At 37.1% G+C, this 18,099-nt stretch overlaps 3 protein-coding genes and 1 long non-coding RNA gene across 7 annotated transcripts; 2 read left to right on the top strand and 2 right to left on the bottom strand.

Moving 5' to 3' along the window:
• Nucleotides 1-1,592: 1,592 nt before the first annotated feature.
• Nucleotides 1,593-4,268, bottom strand: LOC149044121 (uncharacterized). 2 transcript variants are annotated; one of them, XM_089208711.1, is made up of 5 exons: nucleotides 3,890-4,079; nucleotides 3,002-3,187; nucleotides 2,769-2,887; nucleotides 2,366-2,674; nucleotides 1,593-2,280 (listed from the first exon to the last, which is right to left on the bottom strand). In XM_089208711.1, exons 1-3 carry the CDS (start codon nucleotides 3,944-3,946, stop codon nucleotides 2,870-2,872), a joined length of 261 nt encoding a protein of 86 aa, XP_089064837.1. In that variant the 5' UTR covers nucleotides 3,947-4,079; the 3' UTR covers nucleotides 1,593-2,280; nucleotides 2,366-2,674; nucleotides 2,769-2,869. The 2 variants fall into 2 exon arrangements, with proteins under 2 accessions (XP_089064837.1, XP_089064836.1); XM_089208710.1 differs by lacking the exons at nucleotides 1,593-2,280; nucleotides 2,366-2,674; nucleotides 2,769-2,887 and having other exon boundaries at nucleotides 2,969-3,187; nucleotides 3,890-4,268.
• A 225-nt stretch (nucleotides 4,269-4,493) lies between these two features.
• Nucleotides 4,494-10,100, top strand: LOC113665711 (uncharacterized). Of its 3 annotated transcripts, XM_089208705.1 has the most exons (5): nucleotides 4,589-4,615; nucleotides 4,999-5,092; nucleotides 5,467-5,743; nucleotides 8,113-8,602; nucleotides 9,150-10,100. In XM_089208705.1, exons 3-5 carry the CDS (start codon nucleotides 5,556-5,558, stop codon nucleotides 9,234-9,236), a joined length of 765 nt encoding a protein of 254 aa, XP_089064831.1. In that variant the 5' UTR covers nucleotides 4,589-4,615; nucleotides 4,999-5,092; nucleotides 5,467-5,555; the 3' UTR covers nucleotides 9,237-10,100. The 3 variants fall into 3 exon arrangements, with proteins under 3 accessions (XP_027037237.2, XP_089064831.1, XP_089064832.1); XM_027181436.2 differs by lacking the exon at nucleotides 4,999-5,092 and having other exon boundaries at nucleotides 4,494-4,615; XM_089208706.1 differs by lacking the exon at nucleotides 4,589-4,615 and having other exon boundaries at nucleotides 4,980-5,092.
• Nucleotides 10,101-10,744: 644 nt separating this feature from the next.
• LOC113665709 (uncharacterized) lies at nucleotides 10,745-12,525 on the bottom strand. The gene is made up of 4 exons (XM_089208708.1): nucleotides 12,335-12,525; nucleotides 12,018-12,092; nucleotides 11,473-11,658; nucleotides 10,745-11,141 (listed from the first exon to the last, which is right to left on the bottom strand). The coding sequence occupies exons 1-4, from the start codon at nucleotides 12,391-12,393 to the stop codon at nucleotides 10,976-10,978; spliced, it is 486 nt and encodes a 161-aa protein (XP_089064834.1). The 5' UTR covers nucleotides 12,394-12,525; the 3' UTR covers nucleotides 10,745-10,975.
• Nucleotides 12,526-16,698: 4,173 nt separating this feature from the next.
• LOC149044120 (uncharacterized) lies at nucleotides 16,699-17,929 on the top strand. Its single transcript, XR_016187412.1, has 3 exons — nucleotides 16,699-16,838; nucleotides 16,925-17,044; nucleotides 17,790-17,929. It is a non-coding gene; the product is annotated as an uncharacterized LOC149044120 (long non-coding RNA).
• Nucleotides 17,930-18,099: the final 170 nt, after the last annotated feature.

Raw genomic sequence — 18,099 nt, 5'->3', positions numbered from 1 at the left:
AGCAAACATATCTGGACCCTTAAAGAAAATAACATTAACCACTATAATTCATGGCGCATCCTTTCATCAAGATCGCCCTACAACAGCGCGAACAAAAGATGCAACCTCTGCCTCAAAGAAAAATTACTCATCATTCGCCGACCCGAATTATCATCACTCAATAAACGTAATGAGCTCGTGTCCTCATGCTGCCACAGAAACAAAACGTTACTGCGTAACAATTGAAGTATTGTTGAAATTAGAAGATCCTCGCAGCTAAGAACACTACTGAAACTAGTAGTTGTAAGTAGGACCTGAAAAAAATTTCAGGCCCGTACGGGATTTGAACCCATGACCTCTGCGATACCAGTGCAGCGCTCTACCAATTGAGCTAACAAGCCAACTGGGAGCTGGTCAATGAATTGGGTACAAATAAACATCCGAGTGAATGAAGATTTAGATATATGAAAATTCACATATTTGCACTTATAATTCACATATAAATTTTTATGCAAATTTATAAAGTATATAAAATATAAACGATGGTAAGAATATTCTTAACTCTGTTCTGTCTGACGAGCGCTTAGGCGCGAAACTCAGAGTCCCAGAGAATCGATGCGTCCTCTTTAATTCTTTAACTTATGTATGAATATAAATACTGGCATCTTATGAGGTTTCACCCTATTATTAAGTATAGCTGTAGGAAACAGAATGTAGACGGTAGAAACCTCTTTATGGAGTTGCAAAACTGAATCAAACACTTATAAACCACGAATGATCAGCTAAGTCGTATTTGGAACAACCGTTCTTGGTCTACTGAGTAAATACATTCCATTTGAGGCCCATTATGCCGGCTGATATTTAGCGATGGCTGAACCAATGAAATCTTTACCATATTAAATTGAAGTGTTGGTGAAGGATTAAACATCGGCTATCGATAACGTTAAGTTTCCAAGAATCTCTTAAGGCACTATTCTTCATGAAAAAACCCACTTCTCGATCGAGGAGATTGGACTCGTGCCAATCTTCCCTCCGCCCTAATTTCGAAACATGGCGTCTGCGTGCTCACGTAGGGAGTTACTACATCACGGGCGACGAGCGGGGATAGAAAAAACGACCCAAATATGAGCGGTCAGCGGTGAAACAACTTTCATACTTCATATATAGACAGATCATTTGTAGTATCAGAAAACAATCGTGTTGTAAAGCCGAAGTGTAAACAGTTTACTTCGCTAAATAAAATGTTAAGCAATTCAAAAGTGTTGATTGTACATATATCTTTTACTGCTTTAATAAACAATGAAGGCATCGGTGACATCCGAAAGGTACCAAGAAGAATTAAATGTACGTTTTGTAGTTGCAGAAAACAACCGTGTTGTAAAGCCGAAATGTTACCAAGTTACACTTCGCTACTTAAAAAGTTAAGCAATTTTCCTCAAGCTTTAACTGGAACAATACTTTTAATGCTCTATTAACCAACGGAGGCATCGGGAAAGGCATTGATGACACCGGGAAAGGCATCAAGAAGAATGATATTCACGTTATGTAACTTGTTGTGTGACGAAGAAAACGTATCTTGACTTGTTCAAAGCATTGAATCACAGTTGGCTTCCTTTTCACTTGAATTTTGTATCCACAGCCTAAGATGAGAAATTTAAAATTTCTATCAGCTGAAGTTCTTTTACTGCATATTATATCTATTCAATCGCCCCCAATTCACGTGGAAAAAAGGCAAGTAGGAAAACACTGAGCTTCGAGAAACAGCCATGTTAAGGCTAATGTATTTACCATTCCTTAAATATTTACAATCAAGACCACTCGTTTAGGAGACCTTTTCTCAAAAGATCCACACGTGTAAATAATGCTGTTTTCCGTTCGAAATGTTTTTCTTCCTATTCAATTGAACAACTGACTTAGCGTTTAAGCCGAGAAAAAAATCACAAAGTTTGAATTCTGGGATGTTGTCCTCTTTTGGCTCCATTAAGTTACGATTCTGCACCATTGACGCTCGTGAAAATCTATCTTAATTGACTACCAAGGACTGTATTTCTTATCTTGCAAATTAAGGTCTGTACATGACATTAAGTTCATCATCTGGTTCGTTGTTATAGTCAGCTTTAAAATTTAAACTCTACTTGTGCTGACAAGAAGCCACCCTAAGGGCAGGTGAAATGTTGCGTAAGCGTCTCCGCGAAAGGCACATCCAGACAACTTGCTTGGAAAAACTGGCCGCAGCTATCGCACCCAAGCCAATCCTCTCCATCGTCGTCTTTGCAAATCTTACAGACCGTGGTATTTCTCCTATAATTGAACAAAAGATATGGGACGTCAAAGAGAGTGTTGCGGCGTTTAAGAAACAATGGTATTTGACACCATCAAAACTTACCAATCAAGGTCATCATAACACGAGCCAAATATGACAGACGTTATTCTTTCCCTTTCCATGTCCACATCGTAACTTCCATTGATATCCAACCCCTCACACAAACACCGAGCAAACTTAAAACAAACAAAGAGAAATTTAATACATTCGAAACCAGGAAGCAGTCCTATTAAAGTGAGCTTTAGCAAGTGATTATGCTACTCACAAGACATACAATCACACCAGTTATAGCTATCGATCTGTGTATAATGTAGTGGTTCAACACATAGCCATGACTTGCAATTCCATCCCGTTTTGAGATCAGCAACGGCACTGCAGAGTCAAACAAAATACAGCAATTACATAAGTATGTTTTGTCTGCATGCATCAAAATAAAAAGGAAAACATTGAGTTGAAAATATTTCACCTGATGTCATCGATCAGTTCTATCAATTTGCTCTTAGGAACTGAGGTGCTCAAAATGGTGTGTACACGCCCATTCATGGTATCGAAATAATATCTGGTTTTCTACTTTCGATCCAGAACCTTTAAAACATAAGCAAGAGAGCGCTTAAAGATTTATTTATAATGCAAAGTCCAGTTAAAAGGTTCTTGATTTAAGTGCGTTATTCAAAAAGATTATTATCGTAAGGTCCTAACCAGAAGTGTCCAGTGATTTCCAGACTTGTTCATGGGTATAAATATTTTAGAAATCTGGGTAAAGTTCTCTCCTGACCAAAGCAAGCGAGTGCTGGAATGTCGCTTTACCATTTCAGCCATAGTTGTGTCTGCTACATAAATATCTCTGTGGATTAAGGTCAGGCGCCACAGAACTGCTTCGATAACCTTTGAAAAAATGAAAAAGGAGAGCATTTCATGGAGGAAAGTTGTATGAAGAGAAGCCATCAAAAAGAAAACCTTCCGAGGAATAGCCGATCCACGCGGCAGCCAAGGAAGTGGAAACATGAAGACACCATCAGCGCTATCCAGTTCAAGAAGCAAAAAACTGAAACCTCCATTTTAAAACTGGAGAGAGACCTACAACAAAAGACTTGCCCTAAGTCGCTTCAATACAAACAAACAAAAAACAAACCAAAAAAACTACAGGCAAAATATTGCCTTTTGTGACAGCATACCACCCAGGGGTTAAAAATTTAAAACAAATACTGATGCAAGAATGGAACCTCATCCAAAATCAGCCACTGCTGAAAACAATTTACAAAACGCCTCCGATTATATCATACAAAAGAGGTAAATCGCTCAAAGACATACTCGTCAGAGCGAAGCTTTAATTAAAGGCTTTTGCGTCGCAAACGTAAAACCACACAGGGGAGTCTGTGTAGGCCTGTCTATGACCTTTTCAATCAATGAAATACAAATTGGTAGTTCAGACGCAGCTTCTCGCAAATCGCGTAAGACTGCCTTTGGAGAAATTTACCATAAACTCTGAAAGACGGCGATTCTTCTCAATTAAATTATCCCTGAATTAGGAGAGTCAGGATAGGAAACCGGGATCTGTGCACTTTAAAACACTGAGAGATTATATACCTGTTTGAGAAAATCTGTTGTGGTTTTTCTCTTTTGAATGGCTTTCTGTAAGTACATAACACGTGGAGTTCAATGCCTGAAATGAAACTAACAGATCATCCATCTCTGCTCTGTTTCCCTCGAAATATCCAAAACAATAATTGCCTTCAACAGAAAAGCCATTGAGATGTTCTTTCAAAAAGTCGATCTCTAAATCTCTTAACATTGTTGGCTTTTGGTCTTCATCCATGGCAAGTTCCTGCCAAATTTGATTGACATTTTTGACAACCAGAAATCATGATACTTTTTTTTCGTCACGCACGTCACGCAGCTAGCTACAAACCATATATATAATTATTCTTGGTGCCTTTCCAAATGCCACTGACTCCCTCTCCGAAGCCTCCATTGTTTATTAAAGCAGTAAAAGATATGAGTTCAATCAACACTTTTGAAAAATTGCTTAAACTGTGAAGTAAACTGTTAACATTTCGGCTTTACAACACGATTGTCTCTGGAACAACAAATTATATGTCTCTATATGAAGTATAAAAGCTGTTTCACCGCTGACCGCTCATATTTGGGTCGTTTTTTCTATCCCCGCTCGTCGCCCGTGATGTAGTAACTCCCGCTCACGTAGAGTTGTGAAGACTGTTCACATCTCTTCTATTATTCCCAACTTAGTGGACGATCTTACAAGACGTTTACCTCAAATAACATTAATCAATGTTCCTGTTGGATGCACTGGAGGTAAATCAGCATGATTTAAAATTTTAAACCCATCATTTCAATCAGCAAGGGTGTTCTTGTTCTCGGCCCACATTACAACACACTTCATGGCCCGGCCTCGAACAAGTGAAGGACCTAAGTTGGAGAAGCAGGGGAGCGTTGGGAGTGTATTCATAGCGTTTACCCCATGAATTTAAAGAAGTCATCGACTTCATTTGTATTTGAAGGTGTAAAAACATCTTAGTTGGGGTATTTTTAATTGAGCACGCCTCTGTATTTCATTACCGCATTAGATCGGGGTGTTTGACATACAGGATTGAGACATTTTAATTTACATATTTCATGACTAAATATATAGAGAATACATATTTCCCTTTGACTGCAATGTCTGTTTAACCCACAAGTGATAAGTAAGGGTGAAGTTCAGTGGACCCACTGAGAACAGTAGGTAACCATGACAACCGCATTGATGGCATCTGTCCAGAAACCAACAAACAGGTAATCCGTAATTGACCAACTGGTAGGCAAAATAAGGCTGTTGTAGTTTGGAAAAATTGAGACCTGAACATAACTCTATACTGCTAGTAAAAAGCCTAGAGGGAAAGCTGTTACTTTCAAACAGCCATGGTGATGCAATGTAACAGATGCATTCCTCAGCAGCATTATTTTGAGTTGGATGGGATTTAATTGCATATAGCTAAATTTGTTCTTAATTTAATTTTTTTTGTCTACTAGAGTTCTCAAATTTGCAAAGGATAAAATACTGTAGTTTAGTCATTGTTACATCAATATGGTTATGTGCCTTTAACACAGTTTAATGATTCCTAATGAATTCTAAAGATGTTATTGTCCTTAATCATGTCTGCATACAGAGGTGGAGAAGCTACAAGAGGCTAAAATATTACTGACTGATCCAAACACTGCACCACAACATTTATCCAAACTTTCCAAACTTGAATGGATGCAGCTGACCTGGGCTGGAATAGATAAAGCTATTCCATATATCTTATCTCAGCAAAACACCTCACTGAAGGTAACAAGATTTGGCGGTGTCTTTGGTCCTGCTATGGCTCAGTATGTTATCGGTCAAATTGCCACTTGGGAGAGGGATTTCAGAAAATTATGGAGTGATCAACAGAAATGCGACTGGTAGGAAACTATATGTTTACCCTGACTGTAGCACACCTTTATCTATTAAGATTAACTATTTCTTGGGTCAGTGAGTGAAAATGTAAGGTCTTACAAATAATGTATCATAATGATTGGTAATCTTTTGGTACTTCTGGGCCTAGTTTTTCAAACAGATAAATTGCTCTCCAGCATATACGTATTAATTATACATATCTACCAGAGTGAGATTTATCTAATGGATAGCATCATCCACACTTTGAACAACTGGGGCCTGAGTATTACATATCATTATTGTTTTTTTAGAGGGCACGGTAACGAATCTTGCAATCTGATTGGTTCTTTACCCGGTCAGTATTTTCCTATCTCTGCCCACGGGCCACGGTAACGCTTTCGTGAGTCGCTGAGTACATCCTAACTTTCGTTGTCATTTTTCATAAATATACCTCGTTTTCCGGCTGGGCAGTATTTTTAAGCAAACACGTCGGTCACTACCTCAAGCCGATAAATAACTTATGAATCCTCTCTTTTCTCTCTATCAAATCACTTTGGTTGACAGAAAAATATTGGTTTCAGAATGAATTTGTATAAACAATAGTTTCATTATGTTGGTTGACAAGCGGCCTAAAAACCGTCTGCAATTAATTTTAATCGTTCACAAAAAGTACCCAGAAAGTTGAAACGTGAGGTATTTGGTTGCAGTTAAACTGAACGATGGAACTTTCATTCATTTAATATCTGAATTTTCTCGAGCAATTTGTTCATAGTGAAAGAGCGAGCGAAGTTTTAATTTAAGTTCTACAACAAATATACGCTCCTGGTGAGTCTTTCCAATTCCGTTCAATTTGGACATTTGTACCTTAAATTGCACAACAGAAATTGAAGGAATTTTTTGAGAAAAGGCCGCATTACATTCCCTTGTGTCTCGTTGGAGTGTGCCGTTCGAATTTAGTTTTTGTGAAGGAAAGATCAGAGTTAAACACGCCATTACAGCAAACAAACGCGCAAACTCTCACAACTTCAAAATAAAAAAATTGAATTTACTCACAATTACTTTCCTCGCCGTTTACTTAATGAACAGAGGCAAATCTTCGTACATGAATGAATGGTCGATGAGAGTGAATAATACTTTCCGTTAGATCATTAACTGATTTGAAGAAAACATTGTTGTGACAGTCCTTGCCAAACTAGTTCTGTTGGTTTTCAAATGTTCCTACGCTTTTTTTTTCTTGCGCGCTCTCTAATTGACAGGTGTCAGATTGTGACAGATACTTGTAAAAATAATGTTTCAAAGTTTGTTTGGAAGCCTTTTAAATCACCTTTATCGTTACGGAAATGAAAATGTTTTGCTGAGGCATCACTCTTAAATTTGCATCACCTCTATTTTAACTACCATTTACCCACTCAAAAATTGTTCAGTTTATGGAAGATCTTGCCGTATTTACGTCCATAAATCATTCGGGTTCTTTCGGAAAGAATTTCGTCAAGTTTAAAAACAATAAATATGTTATTTACCGGCTAAGGGTCGGTCCGTATGGTGAAAAACTGTGACCTCGGTCACAGTTTTTCACCATACGGACCTCCCAGCCGGCAATATTTATGCTCACTGATAGCAAAGAAACTGAGGAGTTGAAGATACATCACAGACGATTTTACGATATTTATTTGATCCCTGTTTTATTGTTTTCCCTCAAAGGTGGTCCTCATGACAATAGTTGAGAGCATCACAAAATGAAATTGTAACCTTAGAGTTTGCATGTGGTATTAACCCTTTACACTATAACGCCAGTCTGCAAAGTCTCCAATTACTAATCTTTAAACATTTCCTATGTTACTGTCAAAGAGAATTTGTCAGACAATCAAGAGCTTCTCACGTTTTTGATCATTTGATTCATTCTCATAACCTTGATGTTTGTTTCAGGAATGGTACTGTAAGGAGAAATTGGATGCTAGTTACTCCTACAGTTAAAGGGTTATTAACACCCTAACATCAGTATACATATTCTCAGTACTGTTATCTTCACATTTTGTAAGGTGCTAACAAGGAGAATTTGTTTCATAATCAAGAGCCTATTCAGTTGGTGATCATTTTCTTTATTCTTGTGACCTTAATGGTTTATTTAGGGGTGATATTGTAAGGAGAAATTATATGCTAGTCTCTCTCAAGGGTGAAAAGGTTAAAGTGATCCAATGGTTAAATGTAACTTTTAGTGGCGTGAGCATAACTTTACTGCCTTTGAGAGACATATTTACATTTGTCATCACTCTGAATAAAATTATTTGGAAAAAAAAACAGTATGTAAGGAAAATCAGCAGAATTCATCTTTATGAAATGTGTTCATGATGTTTAATTTTTGTGTTAATCACAAGACTTTTAATTGTTTTTCAAGGAATACTGATCACTATTCTTACCGTGTGATGCCAAAACTGACCATTGGTATTCTTGGACTAGGAGACATTGGAGAGTGTGTTGCAAAGATGTGCAAAGCTCTTGGCATGACTGTCTGGGGTGTTGGGCGTCGTGAAAAGTCGGATAGACAAGATACAGTTGACCACTATACAACTATATCAAGACTTCCTGAAGTTCTACAGTCATGTGACTATGTATGTAACTTATTACCAAGTACACCTGCCACAAAGTATCTTTTATCTGGAAGAGTACTTGAGAGTGGTAAAGACAAGCGTCCCGTTTTCATTAATGTTGGCAGAGGAAATGTAATAGATGAAAAAAGTCTAATATATGCATTAGATCAAGGGTGGATATCAGGTGCTATTTTAGATGTGTGTGAAGTTGAACCACTACCAAAGGAAAGTTCTTTGTGGAAGATGCCTCAAGTGATAATCACACCTCACATTGCAGCAATTTCATTTCCAGAAGAGGTAAATTGAACATGAGCTTGAAAGAGTGAAGACCAGGTGACAAGTTGTTGCAACATGTTAAAATTTAAATGTCTTTGCAACAGAATTTTGGTCACGCAAGAAGTTGCACAAACTCACACCGCTTTGGATTTGTGCAATGATTAAGGCAATAAACGAGTTGTAAAGACTTGTTTTGGAAGCACTAAATACAAAAGAATTCTTCACAGAGACCTCTCTCTTTATCTTGTCACCTGGTGAGCATTAGTCGTTGTGGATTATAAAACCTGCTATTGTCATTTAGACATGTTTACCATTATGTGGCAGCTTTGTTCAATATTTAAATCCTAGCTGGAAAAGAATGTTTGTCATGTGAAGCTAGTTTATGGTCTGAGCATCCGATACGTGTAGTTGTAACTCAGAAGCAAAGTTTTTAAATCAAAACAGGTTTATAATTTAACAGATGAAAAAAAAAACTGTACTGTTTGAGCTTGGTATTTTCTCTTAATTTCCTTTTATCTTTTACTTACCAGTATTTATTGATATATGTTTTGATTTGTTTGTTTTTAAGGTTGCAGAGTTGTTTGCTGAAAACCTTTTGTTGTTTGAAGCTGGGGAAAAGCTCAAGTTTGAGGTGGATGTTGAACAGGGGTATTGATTATTAAAAATCATCCAATCATCTATCTTACTTAATATGAATTTTTTTTGAGATTGATGTGGAGCATGCTAAGAGTGTGGCCATTATGAGAGAAAACATTAAAAATCAGTGATATGTTCCAGAAGTTGAGAACAAGTTATTAATTAGACTGAGTAACACATGTAAGGTAATCAAGTATTATCACCTGGCAAGTGAATTGACAACGTAAATTGGCCACCATAAAGAGTTGAAAGACTGACGTTTCAAGTGTTAGCTCTTTGTCAGAGTGATTGAGGACTGATAGTAAAAAAGATTGAGGAGAGGAAAAAAGGGTAAGAGAAAGCAGACTATACAAATAACTGTATACACAATCATACTATAAAATAATTCCATACAATCGCTCTGATGAAGGGCTAACGCTTGAAACGTCAGCTTTTAAGCTCCTGACAGTGGGCAATTTACGTCATCAACTCAGTTGATAATACTAAATTACCCAGTTATACTCTCCCACCGACGCAGCACCACAGTTCTTTGAGAAATTTACCCCTTTAATCATGAGTAACATATGTAGCGAGAGCTATTTTAAGGATTAATTGGGAAATTGGTTTCAAAGTTTCATTGGAAAAATTTGTACATAATTTTCTTGATGGAATTATGTGACATGAGGTCTATTTTGTAATGGATGAAACCACTACTAAATTTAATGGATAGGAAATCAAAAATTTTGGGACGGCAACAAAAACAGCAGTGTCTCATCTCACCTTAGTAACACAGATAAATAAACTGAAGGAGTAGCTAGGGAATGTGGTCTGGATAACAAAGTCAGGATGAACTTGATATGGCTTGTAGGTCATCACACTTTTTTAATTAAAGCAGTTCTTTACCCGACTAATTACTATCATTATTAAAATGTGTCATTGCTACCCATGTGGGAACACATTTCAATTCTCTGCAATTTATTCGCGTTCAGGGCATCGGCTTTCGATTCAGGGCATCGTCTTTACTTCGTTCCAAAGCGGGTAGTGGCCGGTCTTGTTGGCGTGCTCAGAAACGGCGGAGGTCTGGGTATGGGCTCAACGTATATCCCTCTTGTGTTCTTTCATTCACTCTTGTATAGGTCTTCCCGTTTCACCGATGTAGATTTTGCCGGCATCGTGGTACTTCACACAAAGAAGGGACGCTAAGCCCCTTTCTGTAAGCTTTCACCCGATTTGTTCGCGCCTAATTTCACAATATACCACAAATTCTTACCTTGTACGTGTCATACGATTTCATAAACGCCGGCAAAAATCACTGAGCGGAATTCACTCTGCCTTCGCTTTACGAAATCCTCGCGAGATCAAGATTTTTTATTTCATTTCATGTAACACTGAAACTCGCTATTCTTCTTGCTTTTAATGGTTATCGTTCCATAATTGAGACACTACGCATAACGTGAGAGTCAATTTGCTACTGGTGGCGAGATGACTTTTGGTGGTGGTGGCGAGTTGACCAGATACCAAAGAATGTGTAGCACAAGCTTTTCACACGACAACACTTTTTAATTCATTTAATTCATTTACACCTAAAGACGGACTAAATACAATAATAATGATAATAGTAATAATAAAATTATTACGAACTGCATGTACACCAAATCTTTCTTTAGCTACTTCTCTTCTATGTAGCCCTTGAAACTAATTGACAATTAGCTTCTTTCACAAATTCTTTCACGTTTTTCTTTCCATGAATGTAAAAGCACCTCCTTAAATTTCTATATCTTACAGGTAAAGATTAGGTAATGAGCTTGCTAGCCATCTTGCCGCTGGAGTTGCCTCTTTAGATCGTGAGAACTGAATGGCCTCGTGTTTTAATTTCAAATCCTGTAGTTTTGTTTGACAAGCTAGGCTCTGCCAGAGAAGATTTTTCTCCTTAGTTCGGAGAAGGCTGTGGAGAAATGAAGCCAACTGTGGTAAGGAAGGTATTCTTATCATGCTAGGAAGAAAAAAGTGTCCCACTGCGTGAATGTTTCACCAAAGTTACTATGAGATCCTAACTAATCGCATAAAATCAGGACGAATTTTTGGTGCTTTAGAGGAAAGAAACGTTTTGGTAAGTAACTAGGCGACTTTTTAAGAGCGCAGATCACCCATAAGACCCTAAATACTTAACTGAGATTTTAAAAACCCTCTTCCATGCCAAGTAAGTACAAAGAAGGTAGAGAACTGATGTGACCTGAGAGACCTGGGAAGAACACTTAAAGAGCACTTGCACTCACTTGTAATTGTTCTCCATCAGCTGACATCTCTCTTGCGTAAGTTTCAATGCAACTTCTCCGAAAAAAAGTTTTCTCTGCAAAGTTTGAATTTCTTTTTCCATTTCTGTCATTCCACAGTATGCCTCAATTGCATCGGTTACAGTATCCGAGTTATCACTTTGGTGACTTGGAAACTGATCAAGTAACCTACCGAAAAACATCAAAGGAATGTCAAAACAGCGCCTTTTTGAAATACTGAAAAGCAAACTATTACTCCGCGCGAGAAACCATTTTGAAATCTGATGAGTGGAGAAAATTCAAAGTAAATATTTTCACGGGATTCTATTCTGTCTTTTTCTGTCTACTGTTGCAGAGAGTATTAGGAGGGATTAAGACAGAGAAAACCAGCCTCTAATGCTTAAAATATATTTTGTCTGGCGTCGCTTGATAATTTTTCTATTGTCAAAATAGGATAGTAGTCTAATAGCAACTGAAGAGAGAAAAATTGAAAAATATGATTTAATGCTCATTTGACATAACCAAGCTAGAATTCAGTGGTTACTTACTTATTTTCAAGCAGCAGTTGTTCTTGGAGTCGAGCGATACACTCTTGAGCCTCCTTCAACTGCTCCCTCAACCTTCTATTGTAGGAAAGAACAAAACAGATCGATGATGGAAAAAGTTTATCATAACTACCCTACTGAAACTAAAAAGAATTTCAAAGCGACTAGCAAACCATCTAACATCAAATACCAAAAAATAAACACCGAATGCGTAAGAAACTTTCAAGGAAGCGTAAGGAACTGAAAACGTCTTTACGAAGTACAGTACTTCATCTCTTTCAGCTTCCGTTCTTTCTGAAATCTTCTCAAGAATCCCTTACCTTTTGCTAACCTTCCTTCCTTTTCTCTTTGACTTGAATGAACTCAAAGCTGATCCCATTTTATAACTCTTCCAATGGCGTTTCTCGCAAAAAACTTGTGAGTTTGAAAAGACACGGCTAACCGAAGGCTTCTCTTTTTGGGTGAAGTGTCTCGCACTGTTACGCAACAAATGTAAAGCACGTGCGTCTCAACGAACCAATCGCTGAGATGTTGCTTTCGTCGTTATCCTGCACTGGAGCGCGAGCTAAAGGAAAACTTTGACAATGATAATGTAATTGTCTGATAAAACTGACGACAGTCTTTATTGTATTTAAAGTGGCAAATTCATTTTTTAAAAAGTCAACAGAGAGGTAATGAATTACCTCGAACATTTGCATCATGCTATGACAGCGCGCATTTCAATAGGATAAAATGATTTGTTAATGAAGTATTTTTTCACGTAATAGACTATTTCGCATGTCTCTAGCTACTTCAAAGTTCACTATATCTTCAACATATAAGCTCGGCCACAGGTGTAAAAAGATGAAAGGAATAGTACGAATAATACGAATTAAGAGAACCTACGGAAAGCAAAGAGTATCAAGCCCTTGGTCAGGCTTTTTCTACTGACTAAACTGACCGCTCTAATGAGACGGTGGATCAAACGTTTATGACTAACAAACATCAGCCGCACAGAACAGGATTTTAGGGATTTTACTTGGACATATTGCGGTCCTACAAGTAGGCGCTCATGAAGCAGGTTGCATGAGGCATCTAAGTGAAAACTATAAAAAGTTACTTTTTTTTCTCAAGAAGGCGGACTTGAAATTTATCTTAAGTAAATTATGATAGTAAGACTAACAATGCGCAATTAAATTTAACAAAATATTTTTTCGCGATTTCAAACATTTTTCTGGATCTCAGAAAGGGATTGTCCCCTATCGGCTTCCGTAGTTCCGTGTAGACCAGTTCATACTAACGCAGATTTTTAAATTTCGTGACCAACTCCAGCGTTTTGGTACCGGTTACAAACCATTTGACGACTAGCCGTAATAAACCGCTCCGCTGGGGATTTTAAATCCAGAGTACTTTTGAACCCATGTGATTTGTGGTGTAAAGGATAAAATCACGATCAACCAGGTCTCCGCTAAGGAAACAATATCAAAGGATTCCCTTAGCAATAAGGCACTTAAGTCATTGATCTTATTTCGAAGGCCCCTGGTATTTAATAGTAAGTACCTTAAGAAGTTGGAGGAACAAAGTGAGGATTCAGCAGGACCTGCGGTTGACGAACTCATATTCAATCCAGTTTCATTCACAATGAAAGATTCAAAAAGTGAATAAGCGAGAGTGTAGTTGTCACGGGAAAATCTCAAACTGAGGCCTTGCCGTATTGACTGAGTGATAGCAAGGTCAGTACGGCCAGGCCAAGGTCCAAGGTTTGAGATTTTCCCGTAACGACCGAACGGTCGAAGTTATTGTTGTTTATTATTCGAACAAACCCCCATTGAGTATATTTGATGTTTAGAGATGTTGCTCTTTCAGTCGTCAAGCTTGAACGTACCATAATAAAACACATCACCATTTTAGTATGCTCAAGCTCGGAGAATTTAGTGACCTCTTTTTTCTTTTCAAAATCACGCGGTGATCCGGCATGTTCGAGTGTTTCGGTGTTTCGGTGTTTCGGTGTTCCGGTGTTCCGGTGTTCCGGTGTTCGGTTTTCCGGTGTTCCTGATTTTAAAATTTGCTTAGCACGACTTAAGGAGTCAAATATGGCGGACGGGGAAGGCTTTAAGTAAATGACGGCTTATTTTGTGCCCTACATGTACCTCAGAATCGCCCATTGATGAAAACTTGTACTTCTAACGATTCCCTCAGAAAACTTACGAATTTATAGTTTATTTTGCAACCTGTGACTTGCAAGCTTGATCCAGCGAAATGAACGGTATGAACGACCTGTGAAACTCTGTATACAGGTAGGTTCATGCACAATTGATTGATATGACCCCTTCTGCATTGGGATATTTTCCTTGCATTCTCTAGGATTGCAGGTGAAAGAAAACTGCGTTGTTTACAAGGAGATTCAACATGTGGGACCCAATAATATCAACGTATTATGCTTGCTTAGATTTTTCGAGTTCTGCGTTCTCTTGGTCTGTGTTTTAAGAATGTGTATCGATGTCTACATCTGTGTTTTCATGGTCTGTATTTTCCGTACGCTTCGGTTTTCTAAGCTTGTGTTTGAAAGTTGAATATTTGGCAAAACTATTCACCGAGGTGGAGGTGGTTAGTGAGGGATATTTACCGCTAGCCACCCCCACTTTGGTGATTTGGTTTTTTTTTTCCGATATATATATATACTTAAACAGTGACATAATATAGCACCAAGAGATGATTCTAAGTATGTTGAACGTTATCACATACAACAAAGTTTTTAAGTATGTATTCAAAAACTTAGATTTTTTAATGAATGTTGAATATTATCATGTGGCAAAAATTTCATAGCATGTATTCACTGGCTTAGATTGTATCACAAATGTAAATATTTAAGCCTGAGTAGAATAATTTTTTTATGAAAAACACACAAAATAAGGCGCTCTAACAACTAGTCTCTGTTATGTTTGACAAGGACTGGAAGACAAAAGCAACTTGTGCTTTAACATGATTGACAACTTCATGAACACCTATGCCAGTGATTAGATTTTGTTGTTTTTACCAAAATTGGCAGTAATGTTGCAATCTGATAGGCTACTGTGCTGTTGTTGATAAGAGTATAGACAACACTGCTAGTGTGTCTTGCAATACCTTTACCAGCCCTCAAGATGGATGACGCAGAAATTTTGACTTTGATGTTGCGGTAAAAAATAAATCAACAGTAATTTAGGCTGTTATGTACTCCTATTGTCAGTTTTGAAATTTAGCACCCTTTCTATAATCACCTCATGCAAGGTAATTATAGTGACATGTGACAACCCTCAACCAATCAGAGCATGCACATCTCTATAATCCCCTGAGCAATTATACTTATGCCAAATAAATAAATTTTTAAAGCGTTTATATTTACTGGCTTAGATTTTGTTATGAATGTTGGATATTATTAATATTTATAATCCCACAACTTTTGTTGCTAGCACCCAATTGGTCTAAATGTATCACTTGACTGTATATCCCATGGCTAAAGTAGGAGAGTATGGAAGGATATATGCCACATGATATTCCCCAATTTTCAAACCTTACTTTCAATACTGTAAGCTCTGCATTTAAAATTTAATCCAGTGAAGATAGCAGAGAATTACATGATTTTTACAGATAAAGAAGCATTTTTGCCTAAATGGAGGCTATATATGGGTTAAATAAAAAGTTTTTTAAAGTGTTTTTTTATTGGCATAAATTTTATTATGAATATTGAATATCATCATATAATTAGATATTTTAATTGTGTTTTTACTTCCTTAAATTTTGTCATGTGTGACAATATCTAATGTAGAAATAAGTATTAAAAAGTTGTCATAGAGAATGTTGTGTTTCATTGTGGTTTTGTAGATAAATGAATGTCCTATCATTTAACTAATATGATTAGTCGAGGTAATTCAATTGTATTGTTTGCAAAGTTTTGACTGCTTTACTGCTAGTCCTTGTAAGGCAATGAGGTTGAAAAATTGCTTACTGTTATTGATGTGTCTTGCATGCTGTTGTTTGGGTATGTTGATCCTAATTGTTTCTGGATACTAATTTTATTCCTTTATGCTTTTTTACTGATTAGTTGTTGTGCTTTAAAAAGTTGCATAATTATGTATTTACCAGTTAAAAATTTCTCATTGTGTAGAACTCAACAATTGCATGATTAATGCTTTTGTATAACATACTCACCATAACAACCAGGAGGTGGGCTCAAGGGAGACAAATGCATGTAAGCCAGTTTCTATGCAGAAAAAAGACAAGGTTCAAAAACCTGATACCACACTGTAGGCATTTGTATTGTTCCAGAGGGCCATGAAATCTTGGTGGTAAGTAGTAAGTGAATTGACAGAGGTATGTTTCAGTGTGTCTGTTGTCTTTATTCAATAAGAACTACAGAAACAGCCACTTTCAGTCAGTCACTGAACACTAGCTGACCCAGATGATGTCAAACCTGCCTGATGGCAGGTTATGGGGCACCACAAAGGTCCCATGATTTAGTAAACCTCTCTCTTTAGGGCACTATCTCATTTGAAAGGATTTCTAATGGCTCAGCTACTGGTAACTTAATTATACCTTTTTGGTTGTGGATGGAGTATACCTTGGAACTCGCACTTGCAATACCTCATATCTTGAATGTCTCCTTGGCTACAAAGTAGTTATCAAAGATTTAGAGGACTGCTACTTTGAACAAGCTTAGACCAATATCAGCCATTGACATCAAGACAAGAATTTTTTAGTGATTGATTTTGGATTCTGAATTGAGGAAATCAGTTTCATGCTTTATTCTTTCAAATCAATTTACCTTCGAGAAAGATTGTGGAACTGAGACTACTCTTATATAAGGTAATCAGATTTTTTGGATGTGATGGCATGATGACTCAGTGAACTTTATTTGAGTTCTTCTTTTTACTTTTGAAAAGCCCTTTCAGTTTCTTACAGAACACCACCTGTTGATACTGTTCTGAGGCCTCTACGTTTTACAATCATGGTTCAAAATCCTTTATTTGAGTGACTGAATTGTGTGATTTCAAAATGGATGCAACAAAGAGGTAATTGAACTTCTTGTCATATTGCAGTTTTGGTCTGAAATCGTACCTGTGATTTCAAATCAAATTTGTACTAAGCGCTTATTCGATTTTGAGATGATGTGTTTGATTTCAGTCTAAATTGCACTCCCTCACTTCCATTATCATAATTATTTTCATCATGATTATTATTTGGTATTTACTCAATTGCACTGAGACAAGATTGAGTGAAGTTCACATAGTCATTGGCCTTTGTTAGATGTGTATAATCATCAGCATACTTCCTTTGATAACAATTATTTGAGCGGCATTGACTTGACTCATTCTTGATATTTATATGTATTTGGTGTAGAATTGAATTTTAGACAGAATCAAAGTTGTGCTCTGATTGCACTCTCAAAGTCCAGATGTCCTTTGTTATGGCCTCTGAGCAACTCACAAAGGATTTTTGCCAGAAAATATTGTAATCATAGCTGGTATAAATGAGTGAAAATCATCTCTTTGCAATGTATTATCCCATTGTTATAGTGTGTTAAAACAACTATTCACATACCCCAGTGGTAGCAGCTTAGATCCACCACTGGCCACCTAAACTGAGGTGAATAGTTGTTAATTAGTACAATTGCTGTGGTGATTATAGTAATGCACATGCTCTGATTGGTCAAGAATTGCATCATATCTTGCTATAATCACCACAGGTGAGGTAAGTATAAAAGGGGCACTAAATTTCAAACTCCAGGCTGTCTCATGTTTTGTCAATGTTACACAGGAGGTGATCAACAAAATGGAAGGAAGTACAATTTTGAAGAGCACAAAAGATGCTAATAAGTTTGGGGTAACACTTTTCAAAAGAAAGCTATGAAGTTTTTGCTGATTAATTTGAATAAACATGTTATATTGTAGTGTAAACTGGCTGCTCATCTCGATACAAGTTATCAAGACAATTGTAACTGTATAATGGTTTCGAAATCAAAATGAATCTACAACAGAATTTGAAAACACCTGAGCAATTATACTAAAACAATTATTCGCCTCAGGCTCAGTGAATATTGTTGAATAATACCCTCAAATTCGTCTTG

This window comes from Pocillopora damicornis, chromosome 6 (assembly GCF_964200805.1).
Source record: "Pocillopora damicornis chromosome 6, jaPocDami1.2, whole genome shotgun sequence".
NCBI lineage: Eukaryota > Metazoa > Cnidaria > Anthozoa > Scleractinia > Pocilloporidae > Pocillopora > Pocillopora damicornis.
Note: the sequence above shows the minus strand (reverse complement) of the source record. Positions and strands in the feature narration are given on the sequence as shown.